We start from the raw sequence: 15,626 nt of genomic DNA, 5'->3' as shown, positions 1-15,626 counted from the left end.
GGAGAAATAATCCGGCTAAACTCTAGAGGTTCACTCTGGCGTAGTCGGATTATTCCGCAAAAAGTGATCTCGCGCAAGTCATCTGAAACTCGAATTCTCGTTAGTACAATATTTCGCGAGATTGATGGAGTTTTTGGGCCCCAGATGTTCCGTGATCGAGATTTTAGTGACTTGCGCGATATCAATTTTTGCGGAATAATCACCGAACCAAAAATATAACTATACCCAACGAAAATGTAATTGGATATGAATTCACTGAAAGGTCAATGTATTTATAATTTCACTGTAAGTTATACATACTCGCCTGATATTGCATAATATATTTATATGGTCGTAATTTGAGCTGTTATATACAAGCGAAAAAAAGACACAGGTGACAGTTCGCGGGCTGTGAGGATGTTGCGGTTTTTGGTATATATTTATTAAATCATTACTTATTTCATAGTCAAAACATATATTTTTATTATAAAATCACACCATTTTTTCAATTCGAAGATTAAATTTACCACGACATTATTTTTAGCCATCAAAATAAAGAATTATTTCGTCATCTTCGTATCAAAACTCACGTACAAATAATGCTAAATAGTATTACAAAATTTGAATTATCATTTTTGATGATTAACTGCCCTTCCAACCTACAACGTATTTCACCGTGATAACATGTTGTCGTGCCAAAATATATTTGAGACATTCTTTGTTTTATAATATGACTCATTTTAAAATCTTAAATTTGACATTGGACTAGTTCTACAATGATCTTGTGAATAAATTAATTTCAGTTCACATTTGGCAGCGGCGTCTATACAGGAATGTATGCTGCACAAAACTACGAGGTAAAATATAAATATATAATTTTTATTATTTTATTTTATTCATATAAAAACATATATATATATATATATATATATATATATATATATATATATATATATATATATATATATATATATATATATATATATATATATATATATATATATATATATATATATATATATATATATATATATATATATATATATATATATATATATATTTATATATATATATATATATATATATATATATATATATATATATATATATCGGGGAAGCTTAACAGGTTAACCCCAACGCGCTTTCCTGGCCAATTATATAGTATCATAGAGACAGAGTGGGTAGCATTTTATAATATCAGCAAATTCGAGATGCGATATATATATATATATATATATATATATATATATATATATATATATATATATATATATATATATATAAACATATATGTATATACACAAACAACTAATAATAATAATAATAATAATAATTACAAATTATAAAAAACAACAAAGAAGGGAATGTATTATAAAAGAAAAATAAATATAAACATGTTTATACATAGACAATAATACATGTATACATAATCATAAAAAAACAATAGCAATTATAGTAATTAAAATTAAAATAATAAAAAATACAAATACAGGAATGTTATGCTCCTGCAGCCTGTTCCAATAAATAAGAACAAGCTACAGATACAAAACAACCCTGCGAGGCCCAAATGGAAGAGAGTATATTAAGATACCACTCATACATCACATTCAAATTAAGAAAGTAATGATGAGCGCAGGTTACCAGATAAATATGTTAAAATAATATCCGATAATCTACGCTCACCAAGGTGGAAAATATCGCATTCAGGGACAGCAGCAACGATTTCATTGAGAAGTCGAATAGCTCTTGGTATAGGAGCCATTCGAAAAAGAACTGTGCGAGCATGAGGAACAGCCATCAAATGATGATGTCTACCACGCATATAATTATTAGGTACATAAAGTCCCAACTATTCCAGCAACAACGGGCATGACGTATTTCCACGCAGTAGCTGGAGAACAAAACGAATTAACGAGAAGTTTCTCCGAAGTTTAAGGGAATTATACCCAAGCATGCCCAAAAGGAAAGGAGTAGGATAGAGATATGGGTAGTACCCATACTCTTTCTTATATAGAAATATTCTTATTATTTTATTTTATTTTACATATATACAAGGAAGGCCTTACAGGTAAATCCCAATGCGCCTTCCTGGCCAATTACAAATACAAATGCAGCATTTTTATTATAAGTCGTTGAATTGCGAGACACTGAAAAAACTCGCAAATTAACGAGACATCTATGAATTGTAAATTAATTTTTATTGTACATCAATCAAATTTCAAATAGTGGTGACATAGTAGGTAGGAAGGATTTTTAGCCAATTTTTTTTCCGGAAACCGTTTCAACAATGAAATCAGAGAAAATTGGCAAACTCTGATAGGAAACGATCAACCTGGAGTCACAAATCCATACTCTGAAAAACAGCACACTCTGAAAAATTCATTTTCATTCAGGGATTGAACCCGGCACCTTCTTGACGGTAAGCAGAAGCTTAACGTCCGAGCTATGCTGCTGGCTATAATTTATCGAGGCAATAAATTATTGTAATTATTACTTAATGGATCTTTCTTTTATATAATTATAGTATATAGTATCTATTTATTTAAAATTTATAAAATATCTGAGCGCTGTACCTATATGCATAGTATGAAGCAAAATTTTCTGATCCAACTATTTTTCAATTCATTGTTCACAAGATAAAAATCAAGTATCGAAGTTAATTAATTTATATTTGTTTATTTTTAACAGGTGCCCAATGTAGATGATCCTGGAAAACTAGTAGAAAGAGTTAAGGAATTCGTAGACACACAATTATCAAATGTGAAAGAAAAAGACAAAAAGAAGGGAGACTAATGGAAAACACTAGGAAATTGATTGGTTTTTGTTATTAGCAAAAAAAAAGACTATTTTTTTATATTTAATTTACAATTTTCAAATTTATTGTTTCGTCCATCTGAATTGTAATGAAATTATTTATAATCTTATTAGACATTGAAATAAATACTAAGTTTTAACGAAGTAATTGACTTTATAAGAGCGCCATTCCTCCCCCGTAAAACTCCAACCTTGTCTGCGGTTCCACAAAAAATAGCCAATCGCTGGAATGCGTCGGCAACAGGCCCATGCTTTGACACTTGTACAAAGCGAGCAGAATATTGACGATGTTACCGAATAAATAAACTAACTTCTGGCACACTGCATGAGAGCCTTCGATCATTTTAAAAGTACTCTGTGTGGTGAAGAGTGCTTTCACGGGACGCACAATCAACATGCCGACCATCATTATAGGGAAAATCGATATGGAATTTCCAGCCATGTACATTATAAACAGATTCATCGGTGCTTGCTTTAAGGGACCGAGAGCCACATCCCATAATTTTTTAATAATAAGATGGTTTGCATCATTCTCTTTTGATATTTCTGTGTAGTTTTGTGCTGCTGCAGGATTATATCCAGGTGGTGAAGCAATATCGGAACTTCCAGCTTTATTTCTAAAACGATAAAAAATATTAAATGAACTTCAAATATTAAAATTAAAAAAAAGGCATTTCTAAATATAATCCACATACAATTTATAGAAAATCAAAATAAATATGAATTGGTTTCCAAACTATTGTCTAAATTGATTACAAACAAGCATCTTGTGTACTACTTATCGGAGTATTCATGTTTATTCTAGACTTAATTTGGATACAATTGTGTCTAATGATAGTCAAACTCATGTTGGGTGCATATTCGATTTGATATTCTACATTCGAGTCGAACTACATACATATGTGTGGCTCATAGGGAAGATCTCTAGATAGATAGATCCCAATTATAACAGAAATTAAAGCCTATACAATGTTCAGTAGTAGAATAAAAATTGAAAGAATCAATATTTCTGAATTTGAAGCAAAGCTTTTAGATGTAAGGCGGTATTGAAATATTCGCGTTTAATGCTTCATTAAGAAATTGTGATGTTTTAATCAATTATTACGAGAGAAGGTTTGATCAAAAACACAAATTTTAGTAACGACTTGAACCAATGTGAATAATAGGCTGAAATGGCTGAACCATTAAATCAATGTAACAATAAGACAACTAACGATTTTAATATATCACGCACTAAATAACTTGGGACAAAATATGAATTTTATAATCAATAGTCATGACGTTGGAAAAATTGAGTTACCTTTGGGTGAAGTCCAACGACCATTTAAACTTCCTAGCGACAGTTTTGGGAGTACTCATTTTAACGACAGCTAAATGCAATGATATGTATCAAACCGGAAATAAGTACAAATTCGATTAATTTTATTAGCACGAGCACACCCAATTGACACTATTGACAGCGCGAGTTCATCATCTTTGGCCGTAACAATTCAAACATCTACCTATAACCGAGCGCAATTTTTATGTGGGTGAGACAGTAATTGGATTATTAGTCACATTGCGGTGGTCACAAAGACAATTTTTGCTATGAAAACCACGAATGCGGAATATTTGGCACTCCAGTTTTTGTTAGTATGATAGTTATCGTTATTATGATGGACTTTTCGGCTGCCAGATGTTCCGTTATAGAGATTTTAGTGACTTTTGTGACCAATGATCACCGAGCCGGGTGAGACAGCAATCTATGCACTCATTTTTTATAATATAATACACCCCCCCCCCCTTAAAAAGTCAATCCTTACTAGTCAAAAATTTCCCCCCCTCCCTGGGAAAAATAGAAATGACGCCCCTGGGTATTCAGTTTGATAATCATGGGGAAAACAGAAGGTAAGAAATGGATTGGCATGGAGGAGTTGTCTTGGTTTCGAAACATGCGCATGTGGACCGATATGAGCGCCAAAGAGTATTCCGAGCCGCTGAAGTCCGATAAGGATATCTGCAAATAATTGACGAGGTGGTCACCAACATTCGGATGCGGACAAGGCATTAGAAGAAGAAGAAGAATTGCCTTATAGTACTTTATTACTTTGGCTCCTATACCAAGAGCTATTCGACTTCTCAATGAAATCGTTGCTGCCGTCCCTGAATGCGATATTTTCCACCTCGGTGAGGGTAGATTATCGGATATTATTTTAACATATTTATCTGGTAACCTGCGCTCATCATTACTTTCTTAATTTGAATGTGATGTATGAGTGGAATCTCAATCTATTCTCCTCCATTTGGGCCTCGCAGGGATGTTTTGTATTTGTAGCTTGTTCTTATTTATCGGAACAAGCTGCAGGTGCAATTCCCTTATTTATATTTTTTCTTATTTTAAATTTTAATTACTATAAAGTTTTTTATGATGTGTTAAATGCTTTATAATTTTTTGTATATTAATTTTTTGCTTTTGCTTTGTTGTATCTATTATTTTTTTATTTTATTTTTGTTTTCTCCCTCTCTTATCTTATTTTATTATTCTATTATGTAGGCCAATGTGGCGCATTAGGTTCTTCCTGTAATGCCATAATGGTCAAAGACGTTAAATAAATAAATAAAATTACTTGGATTTTTTATCTAGTTAAAAAATAATATTAGTGAGACCCTTGTGTGTCCACAATGGGGCTCTAATCGACGTGACTTGTTACTATGAATCAGATCAATAATTGTAATGTTTTTCTTATCTAATACACTACATTTTACGTTGAATTATATAATTAGTCCACAGCCATAACATAAAATATGTACATATGTAAAGAAGAAAATTTACAGACAATTATATATGATATATGCAGCATAATTAAATGTGATTAATTCTTAGTCTCATGTATAATATTGTATAACATGGATTGATTTATACACAATGAATGTGTTCATGTCTCAATTATTTGTTTATATGCAGATAGAGGAAATATTAGTCCTTGGCTACCTGAATATTTAGATTTTACAGTTCAAAACAAGAACTCAACCTTTCTTGCCCTCAATGCTCACTAATAACACTAATAGCATTTTATTAATTGACTATCGCATTGGCAATGGCCGCTGTGCTTCTCCCAAAATATATTTCAATCTTGCACTTTTTTCTTGTTTTTCCTTTTCATTATCTAAGTATTTATTTATATTGTTATGGATATTATATTTACATATTTTATTACGAGAAAAATTATTTACGGTTTTTATTTTTTTATTATATAAATTCTTATTATTTAATTACATTTATTTATTTTATAAGTAATAATCTATTGTATAAATACTTTTGCTAATAATTCATTATGGTTAGTCATAAAATATGAAGCAGATCTATATTTTATCAATGTAAATACAAGCTCTGATATTTTCCTAAGCATTGATATACATTTTATCCGATAGCATTAACATTTTCACATTCTATCAAACTTAACTTAAAATTTTTGATGTGATTTTCGAATAAGACGTGATCATCGCAAAACTGTCCTATTCTGCGGCAGGCTTCCTTTAACATGTCTTCGGGTACGGTCAACACAATCCTCATAAAATTTGGATAGTTGAAACACTGAAAAATAAATTGCAATCATAAACAAACGATATTTATGCTTCATATTGAGGATGAGACTTTTACCTTTCCGGGTAAACAAAATATTGATTGTTCAGACATCAATTTTTCAACAAATTCAAGATCGTCTTTAATTCTGGGGAAAAGATCGACTTGTATTCCAACCATCATATACATAGCACCCTCTGGCATTATAGGATTTAATCCTTTAACTCTTTTCAACATATCGAATGCAATTTTAGCATGGTTCTACAAAATAAAACAAAATATGCATCTTATATAACAATAGCGATCCTAATATGTAATACTCAATTCATGCTTAACTTACGTGAATTAAGTTTATGACATTGTCAAAGAAGTTCTGGGGAGTGTGTCCTAAAATAGCAGGTAGTGCTCCTTGAACCAGAGTATTGCTTCCAATTATTCTTTGTGACAAATTTATCAAACCACCCTTAACACTAGCTGAAAAAGCATTGTGTCTGTCGTGGACTATTATCCAACCCATTCGCCAACCGGGTACTAGAAATCTCTTTGTTATACCACTGCATGATAAAATAGGAACATTTTCGGAAAGTGAAGCTAGCGGGTAGAACTTATGACCTGGGAACACCAAATGTTCGTATATCTCGTCGGCAATTATTGGCAAAAAATTGCGCTCTGCCACTGACAATATGTCTTTCAAATGACTACTCGTGTAAACAGATCCACATGGATTCGAAGGGTTGATAATTACTATGGCTGATGTTTTCTCATCGATTTTATTCTCAAGATCACGTAAATCCACTTTCCATTGTTCATCTTCCTGAAATTAATGAATTTAGTATTATGTATTAAAAATTAAGATACTTGTTAAAATAAAAATCAAGCTATGAAAATAAGCTTACCAGTAAATTATAATACTTTACTTGAATTCCGAATCCATCAGACAATGTTTTATATATTGAAAAACCAGGTCTTGGAACTAATATATTGTGCCCGGCTGAGGCGATTGCTGTTATGCATAAGTCCAACGCATGAGAACAACCACTACAAAGGATCACATCTTCGACTTTGACTTTAAAACTACTGCCATCTTCAAATGTGAAGCTGCTGTATTTTGCAACAGCTTCACGAGATTCCACATAGCCCGTGCTCGGTGAATATCTGTAGAGAAAAAGTCAGATTCAACATAGAAATAGGTAAATTTTGAACAATTGTGAAATATATACATGTATATAATTACCCATTGAACTTAAAACTATCTATGCTATCTTTAATTGCCACCAAAGTTTCGGGAGCTGGTTTCAAATTGCCGAGTATAGTTGGATCACCTTTAATACAAAAAAAAAATGTAATTGATTTAAAGATAAATAATATTAAAGTTAAATAGTCGTATACTTATAATTCTATATGAATATCAAGTGTAGTGTTCTTTATTACTAAATTACATATTTACACATTTTATGTATTTTACATCTTTTATGTAGTTAAAGACTGAATTTTAAATCAAACTCAAATCGTAAGGATATTAAGCTAGCCATGACGTTATAATACATATAGAAATCAAATACATACGCAAACATTTTCGATTTGAGTTTGAAAATTGGACATAAACGAGTTGTGGAACCAGAACCATATCACAAAAACTGCACCGTCATCAGGCAACTTAATATCAAAGAGAATGACCTTGATCAAGAAATATTTGTACGATATTTGTGAAAATTTCAACTTTTAGTTAGAAATAACCTGTTTACATCGCCAAATTACAAGTCCGGTCTGTCGCCGATACTAGTCGCCTGAATCTTAATGAAGAGTTTTAAAATTATAAATACATACATACAATGAAATCTCCAAAGAATTAATTTGTTTTTAAATGTCACAAATAATATATCCATATTATATGTATATTATCGGTCTCCGTCACGAGCCCGAATGTGAAACGCCCAAAAACGCAAATATCGGAAGGCAAAGATCGAAAATCGAAAGATCTTAAGTCAAAAGATCAAAAAAAAAGGGTGCATGGTAAACGGTACATACTCAGTTAATTTGCGCGAGCAGGGTACAACAGGAACAAGAGGAACAGGCTTTTCCTCCCGTATTAATGTGCGCGCGCAGAATACGGGAGGAAAAACCTGTTCCTCTTGTTCCTGTTGTATCCTGCTCGCGCAAATTAAGTTAGTATATACGTGAGTATGTACCGTTTACCATGCACCCTTTTTTTTGATCTTTCGACTTAAGATCTTTCGATCTTCGATCTTTGCCTTTCGATATTTGCGTTTTCGGGCGTTTCACATTCAGACCCGTCACAGAGACCGATATTATACGTATCATATTTTACCTTTTTTAAACATATAATTTTTTTATATATACATATATTGTAAGTACATACATATATACATATAATATGTATTTTGGTATACAAAGATTGAAATTCTGTATTTTCCAGTTTATTTTTGAGTGTACTTGTACTGTATTATAATCATCAATATCATTTTATAATGCGCACATGATTTTTTTTAGATAAATTTATAATAAATATTAATAATATGTATAGTAAAATGAGGAAAATACGCATTTAAATACGTCAATGAGTAAAATATTTGAATCCGATTACAATAATCTAGAAAATTCGTGTTGCTAAGTCACTGAAGGAACCGGTTTATACTAGAAATTTACATTAAAAACTGCATTTCAGGATTTCCCATTATATGTCAATTGATTTTTCTTTATTTTAATTCGTGTATGAAGATTTGAACATAATTTTAAACATCGTTAAAATAAATCACAAGCGCAATTAGATTTTAATACGAATTGATTTATCGTATTAATGATTTAAGTGTCGTATTAATTAATATATATTACAAAATTAATTCTACAACGCAATTTCGACGGAAACAAAATTTGGTTTAATCATAAGTATATACATATATGTACATACGTATGTACCTATTCACCCATCTCTCGATTTACGCCTTTGGAACAATTCATTCTGAAATCAAAAGCAAATTTACTAACAAGCCTGAAGAACCAGGTTTATTGATTGATAAAATTTGAGCGAATTCTTACTGTATTGAATTGAATATCATTAAATTAAATAAAGATATTAATGAAAATGCGGAAGAGATATATCAAATTTTTTTAACAATAAAAATGATTGAATATTGTAACGACACAAAATTCTGATCTGTACTACCACTAAATTTAGACATTGTAAAAATACTCCTTTATTAAGTTAATGAATTATACCTTTGTTGTTCAAAAAATTACTGACAATATTTTTATCAAAATTCTAAAATACATATATATTTTTTAATGACACGTATGCAGGCCATATCAGATGGGCCTCACAATTTTAAGGATTTCAATTTTAGACTGTCAGAAACAATACATAATTGTATAAAAAAAGCCTTCAAAAAATTAAATTTATTTATACAACATAAATGAACAGATAGCATAAATGAATATATATATATATATATATATATATATATATATATATATATATATATATATATATATATATATATATATATAAATGAATGTCTGTCTGTGTGTGTGTCTTGAATAGGCTCCTAAACCACTGAACCGATTACGATGGAACTTTCAGGATTTGTTGTATGCATGTCCGGGAAGATTACTATGAAAAAAAAAACGGTAACGGAAACGGGAATGAGTCTCATTGCAACGCTATAATTTCAAATGTTTTCGCTGCCTGCGTTTTACCGACAAATGGGAACGGGAACGAGAATGGGAACGGGAACAGGAACGAGAACGGGAACGGAAACGAGAACGGGAATGGGAATTGCATGCGTTATTGTGGCATTGCAGCGCCTACCCGGTTCAGCTAGTTTGTTTTCTAAAATCAACCCACTGACATAATTAGTGAAAGCAAAATTTACAAGCATATTAAAAATCAGAGATTTCATTTTAATGTTAAATTCCTCAATAAAAAAATGGTCCATTGTTTCTTTATCGATGGTCAACTTAAAATATTCCAATCCCATAATCCCATAATCAAGGTATGTATATTATATGTACATATACATATATGTTATATGTACATATCAAAATACTTAAAACGAATCGACCAGATCAGCTGAAAGTAGTATTATATCTTATTCTAAATATTTTCAACAGTGATTAACCACGTGTTTGTATAATTTTTCGTTTTAAAAAGTTAATAAACCATAAAAGAGCCTTGTAAAAAGATAGTATTTCCAATAATTATTATTTTTGCATAGTCTATTCGAGATACAAATGTAAATATGAAAGAACACCTACTCAATCTATGTCTTATGGACCACGTAATAATGTAAAATTCATGTTCATTGGATCCGAAACAGTAAAGATTTTTGGGTTTTAGTCGAGGTGTATAAAATATTACAAATTTTTATCTCATATAAACGTTAAACGGCACCGACATAACTGTTGAACGAACTTGTTTCGTAGCTGAAGTAACATCTCGATTATATTATTTAAATCAAATAGTAACTAAATGTAAAGCAATTTTAATTTTCATAAACTACATTTATTCCATTCTTTCATTATCAAATTGGTGAAATTTTCGTTGCAATTCAGCTAGGATAGCTAAGACATCTTAGTCCATTCTAATATAAACTAAATATAAAGACATGAATATTATATTATATAATAATTGCCTATAGATAGGGCGATGAGGGGCTTTTCTGGATGAGGTTCCACACACAAGCTGTCCACGATCTTCCTAATAGGGTTGTGGGTGTTCAACGACGCCGCAGATGCCCCTATCTCCCAGCGACTCCTCTTCGTGCGCGCTTTTGCTGACATCAGCACCGAAGTTTTATGTATAAGCCTTTTCCTGTCAGGTTGTCTTAAGCTCAACTTTGCGAACACTAACATATCCTCGTCCTCGGCGCCTGGTTTTGTTTCGTTTTGCTAAAAAAACACTTTAGCAACTTGTTTGCGTAAACAACAGAATTGTGTCGTGATTGGCGAATAGCAACACACCTCCATCTCGTCAGATAGCAGGTATGCAGATTATACTGATTGTTTATCATGCGTCTGTTGATCGGCATCATCTGCCCTTTCTAAAAATTCCACGTATTGCGCCATAAGCTACAGTCAATCTTATTTGTTTTCGTATAATAATGTTGATCTGTTTTGTTGTTTTGATGATGATCAACAAAATATTTGTTTATTTTTCTTAAATGCTGCGTTGCTTAACTTTTAAATAAGTATAAAACTCAAACATTGGCTAAATATGTACAATATAACAAATTTACAGAATAAAATCAATAAGAATTTTCGTCTAATTACAATGACTTTATTTTTAGATTGAAATTTTTATTTCCTTTTACTGGAAATACGTGTGAATTGTATAACTGGAATCGTCTGTAAGACCAGTTTAGTGTTGTCAACGGACAGTATATGCAAACTAATAGCATGTTTATACCCGTTGGACTCAAAAATTTAAATAATCTAGTTACATACAATGTATGATGAACATATGTATATCCAGGATTTTTATTATGACAAAAGATTGTATTTTATCACAGATAAGAAGTTCTGTAGTTAATATATTTGAAACGGGGGACCAAATGTAAATGTTTTAAATAAATATGGATACCATTAAACTAAAAGGTTTGTTGATTTAATTTTTTAGAAACGACTTATTATATATTTGATAAGCAATAATCGAGAATGAATGATATATTTATAATGTATGGAAATATTATTCCTTGGATATGAATTTTAAAAACATAAATTTACAATGCAAATTCAAAAACATGTTGAATGAGAGGTGTTTACATAAATTAGAAACAGATAGAATTTTTAGTTATGTGTATATATAAACAAATATGTATCTCTATAGTGACCAGTCTGGTTAATTAATTTAGAAATACAATAAAAGGAAAAATATATGGAAAAGTCAATTGATACTTGTTTATATAAAATTCATTTAAAGTTTTGATACAATATTTTATTATGTACATATGTACATATATGTATGTATTTAATTGGGTTTTCTTCTTTTATTGAATGCAGAGATGGATCGTCCTCTTTTGAGCGTTTTCAATTTGGTAACGTGATCGTTTGTTTCCCTGTTGATTTCATCTTTTGATTTTTCCATAGCCTCGTGATAAATTTCCATTGTATTATCCAACTCTTCAGAACTGATTTCAATTTTTTCTATATCTGCCTTCCCTGCCGTTTTTAATATCTCCTGTAATAATATTTAATAAATATATTAAGCGGGAATGTATAATATGTATATACATTGTAAACATCAGTTTTTGTCAACAATAAATATTCACCTTGAATTGTTTTTGTTGAGTTTGAGTCAAAATAGCAAACGCAGTTCCGTGCCTGCCGGCACGGCCCGTTCTACCGATCCTGTGAATATATGTTTTAACATTTTTGGGAGGGTCGTATGATATAACACTATCGCAATCAACAATGTCAATTCCACGCGCTAAAGCATCTGTGCTTATTAATCTGCAACATAGCATATTATACAATTAATTGAGCTATTAAATAAATATCATAAAACAAACAAATTTCAATCAAACTAACATGTTGACGTCACCAAGTTTAAATTTCTTCAACACGGATTCTCTTGAATTTTTACTTAATGCGGCAGATATTTCAGCGACACGTATTTTTTCGTCTAACATGAATTTCAATAATACTGATAGACGATGTGCAGACTGAGATGAATTAGTGAAACACAAAACTTTACTGAAATCTTGCTTCAATAAATGATACAACACAGCTGGTTTGTATTCTACGTCAGTAATAACATATTTTTCGGATAATTCCATTGGCGTTGTATATTTTCCGATACTATCGTGCGAAGTTTCTTTGCCGTCTTTGTTAGAAACAATATTGGAAACGACTGAAAATAATTTCGGTTGAAAAAGACCCCATTCTTTGAGCTTTTCTGGATCTTGTGATAATGTTGCAGAAAATAATAATTTTTGCGGAGGTCTTTTGCCAATTTTAACTGTGTTAAAATTCAAAACAGGAGCTTTTCCAGTTGCTAGAGAACTTCCAATTTTCATATGTTGATTAAGATGATAAAGCCAATCATTCTGTATATGTTGCATTATTCTATCAGCTTCGTCTATGACTAAAAATCTCAAATTTTGCAATGTGAAACCCTCGGTGCTTTTGATATGTTCAACCAAACGACCTGCAGTGCAAATCATTATATCCACTTCACTCTGCCAACCTTCTATTCTGCCTGTAATTCATAATTAATTAATATATACATATCGGATTTCAAATTTATAATGTGACATAATAGTTTGTATTTACGTAACTGTATCGTACTAATTGTGATTTTTCTTGTTGAAATGGAACAGATCCAGTAATTAACGCTACTTTTAAATTTGTTCCTACACAGTAGTCTTTGAATACTTTGGCAACTTGAGCTGCAAGTTCTTTTACAGGAAGAACTATCAATGCTCTTATCTGTCTATCTAATCTATTCGAAAGTACCTTAAAGTAGAAAGACAAATAAATTAACAATTCCATACAAATAAATATCATAAATCAATCAATAATATTAATCAAACCTGTATTATTGGTAGTACATACGCCAATGTTTTACCACTTCCGGTTGGTGCGGAAACACACAAATCCTTTGGCCAAAACACATCACTTTTTTTATTTTCTTCTAACAACCAAGGAATAACTTTAGACTGAACGGGAAAAAAATGTTTGATACCTTCTGTGGTCAATTTTTTCTTGAGAGAATTATGTAAAAATGGTGTGTTCTGAATTTGATCACATTGATCATTTAAATTGAGAGATAAAGGAATCGGATTTAAAAGCCAATACGGAAGAACTCTTTTAACCTTAAAAAAAAGTCTAGATAAAAATATGCAAAGCGTCACAAAACAAAAATAGATAAATAGTAAATTTAATAATATACTTTCAGTTTTTTTTCAAATCCTTTCACACCCAAAACTTTAAATTGCGGAATACTCTGATTTTCAATTTCGTGTGAGGTTTCTACTTTATTTTCTACTTCGTCATCTTCCAACTCTTTTTCTTCTTGAACTGGTACATCATCCAATTCAATAGATTCAGATTTACTTTCGACAATTTCTACATTTTTTTCAGCAAATTTTATTTTAGTTTTCCGCCTCTCTTCAATTCTAGCTTTAAGCCGTAATAAATTATCTTCATGATAACTTTTGTCATTCAAACCATCTTCTTCCTCAACGTACCTAAAAAAAGTTAGGACATCACTCATTATATTTGACAGATGAAATACACATGGCCATATTGAAGGTTATGTCACGTGTAAACATTACAGAATATTTGAATACAGTCACTATTGCTGTTTAAAATGTATAAAAGTAAAATATTTATATCAAAACTTGTTAGAAGGATTGAATTATTAATTAAAAAAGATATAAAATAAACTAACCGATTTACTGCGAATAAAGACATCTTATGTCAAAATCAAAGTTGTCGGAGGTCTAAACAACACGGTTAATTGCTATGTATTTTATTACTAGTCGAAGACCAAGACTAAAGTGACCAGATATTTGCGTTGCAATGCGGGGCGCGAGTCTAATAAAAAAAGATGTAACAGAAAATATGCGCCTTCTATTTCCCCTTTTATAAAATAATCTTAAGTTAGATTAACAATCAAATGCACAATTTATACCTTGTCTCCAATTTACATTTCAAGTAAGTCGAGCACAGACAAATTACTGGATTCCTAACTCAATACTCACCTATGTAAACTGCAACTGGTGTGATACAAATAACCGACGAAGAAAAAGAAGCAGAGTTTATTATTCATAGCGCCTTGCTATCTATACATAAGTAAAAGGAACTGAAAACTTTTTTGCTCCTACAAACATGTTGGAAAGGTTATATGTACAAATGCGGGACACTTCATAAAACATTCATTAAAACATTTTTTGCATCTTCTACACGATAATTGGATTATTATGCACATTGCGATCGTCCAAAAGACAATTTTTTGAAAATCGCGAATACGGAATATTTGGCACTCAAGTTCTCGTTAGTATGATGGACTTTTCGGCTGGCAGATGTTCCGTTATAGAGATTTTACTATATAATAATCATATTAATAATAATAATCACCTAACCCTTCCACACTTCACTTTTCTTCAACTTCAATTTTTTATCAGTTCTTCTAGTGTCATGACTCTCCTACTTCTATTTGTATATATTTTTTCGTATAGTTATATTAATTACTCTTATTGCATCTTCATATGTCATATAAATTTATTAATCATTAATTAATAGTAATAATAGC

At 30.9% G+C, this 15,626-nt stretch overlaps 4 protein-coding genes across 5 annotated transcripts; 1 reads left to right on the top strand and 3 right to left on the bottom strand.

Annotated features, from left to right (window-relative positions):
* The first annotated feature begins 344 nt into the window (after positions 1–344).
* LOC143918264 (uncharacterized) lies at positions 345–2,935 on the top strand. Its single transcript, XM_077440051.1, has 3 exons — positions 345–411; positions 783–836; positions 2,668–2,935. Exons 1-3 carry the CDS (start codon positions 397–399, stop codon positions 2,770–2,772), a joined length of 174 nt encoding a protein of 57 aa, XP_077296177.1. The 5' UTR covers positions 345–396; the 3' UTR covers positions 2,773–2,935.
* EMC4 (ER membrane protein complex subunit 4) lies at positions 2,837–4,299 on the bottom strand. The gene is made up of 2 exons (XM_077440050.1): positions 4,094–4,299; positions 2,837–3,410 (listed from the first exon to the last, which is right to left on the bottom strand). Exons 1-2 carry the CDS (start codon positions 4,150–4,152, stop codon positions 2,948–2,950), a joined length of 522 nt encoding a protein of 173 aa, XP_077296176.1. The 5' UTR covers positions 4,153–4,299; the 3' UTR covers positions 2,837–2,947.
* A 1,725-nt stretch (positions 4,300–6,024) lies between these two features.
* Positions 6,025–11,351, bottom strand: Tat (Tyrosine aminotransferase). Its single transcript, XM_077440048.1, has 6 exons — positions 11,005–11,351; positions 7,590–7,677; positions 7,252–7,510; positions 6,696–7,169; positions 6,434–6,616; positions 6,025–6,367 (listed from the first exon to the last, which is right to left on the bottom strand). The coding sequence occupies exons 1-6, from the start codon at positions 11,222–11,224 to the stop codon at positions 6,194–6,196; spliced, it is 1,398 nt and encodes a 465-aa protein (XP_077296174.1). The 5' UTR covers positions 11,225–11,351; the 3' UTR covers positions 6,025–6,193.
* Positions 11,205–15,437, bottom strand: Dbp73D (putative ATP-dependent RNA helicase Dbp73D). 2 transcript variants are annotated; one of them, XM_077440046.1, is made up of 7 exons: positions 15,076–15,437; positions 14,262–14,559; positions 13,903–14,184; positions 13,648–13,825; positions 12,899–13,568; positions 12,640–12,820; positions 11,205–12,548 (listed from the first exon to the last, which is right to left on the bottom strand). In XM_077440046.1, exons 1-7 carry the CDS (start codon positions 15,141–15,143, stop codon positions 12,339–12,341), a joined length of 1,887 nt encoding a protein of 628 aa, XP_077296172.1. In that variant the 5' UTR covers positions 15,144–15,437; the 3' UTR covers positions 11,205–12,338. The 2 variants fall into 2 exon arrangements, with proteins under 2 accessions (XP_077296172.1, XP_077296173.1); XM_077440047.1 differs by having other exon boundaries at positions 14,763–15,436.
* Between the last annotated feature and the right edge of the window lie 189 nt (positions 15,438–15,626).

Source organism: Arctopsyche grandis, chromosome 10, assembly GCF_051622035.1.
Source record: "Arctopsyche grandis isolate Sample6627 chromosome 10, ASM5162203v2, whole genome shotgun sequence".
Taxonomy (NCBI): Eukaryota; Metazoa; Arthropoda; class Insecta; order Trichoptera; family Hydropsychidae; genus Arctopsyche; species Arctopsyche grandis.
This window is presented reverse-complemented; position numbering and strand designations above follow the sequence as displayed.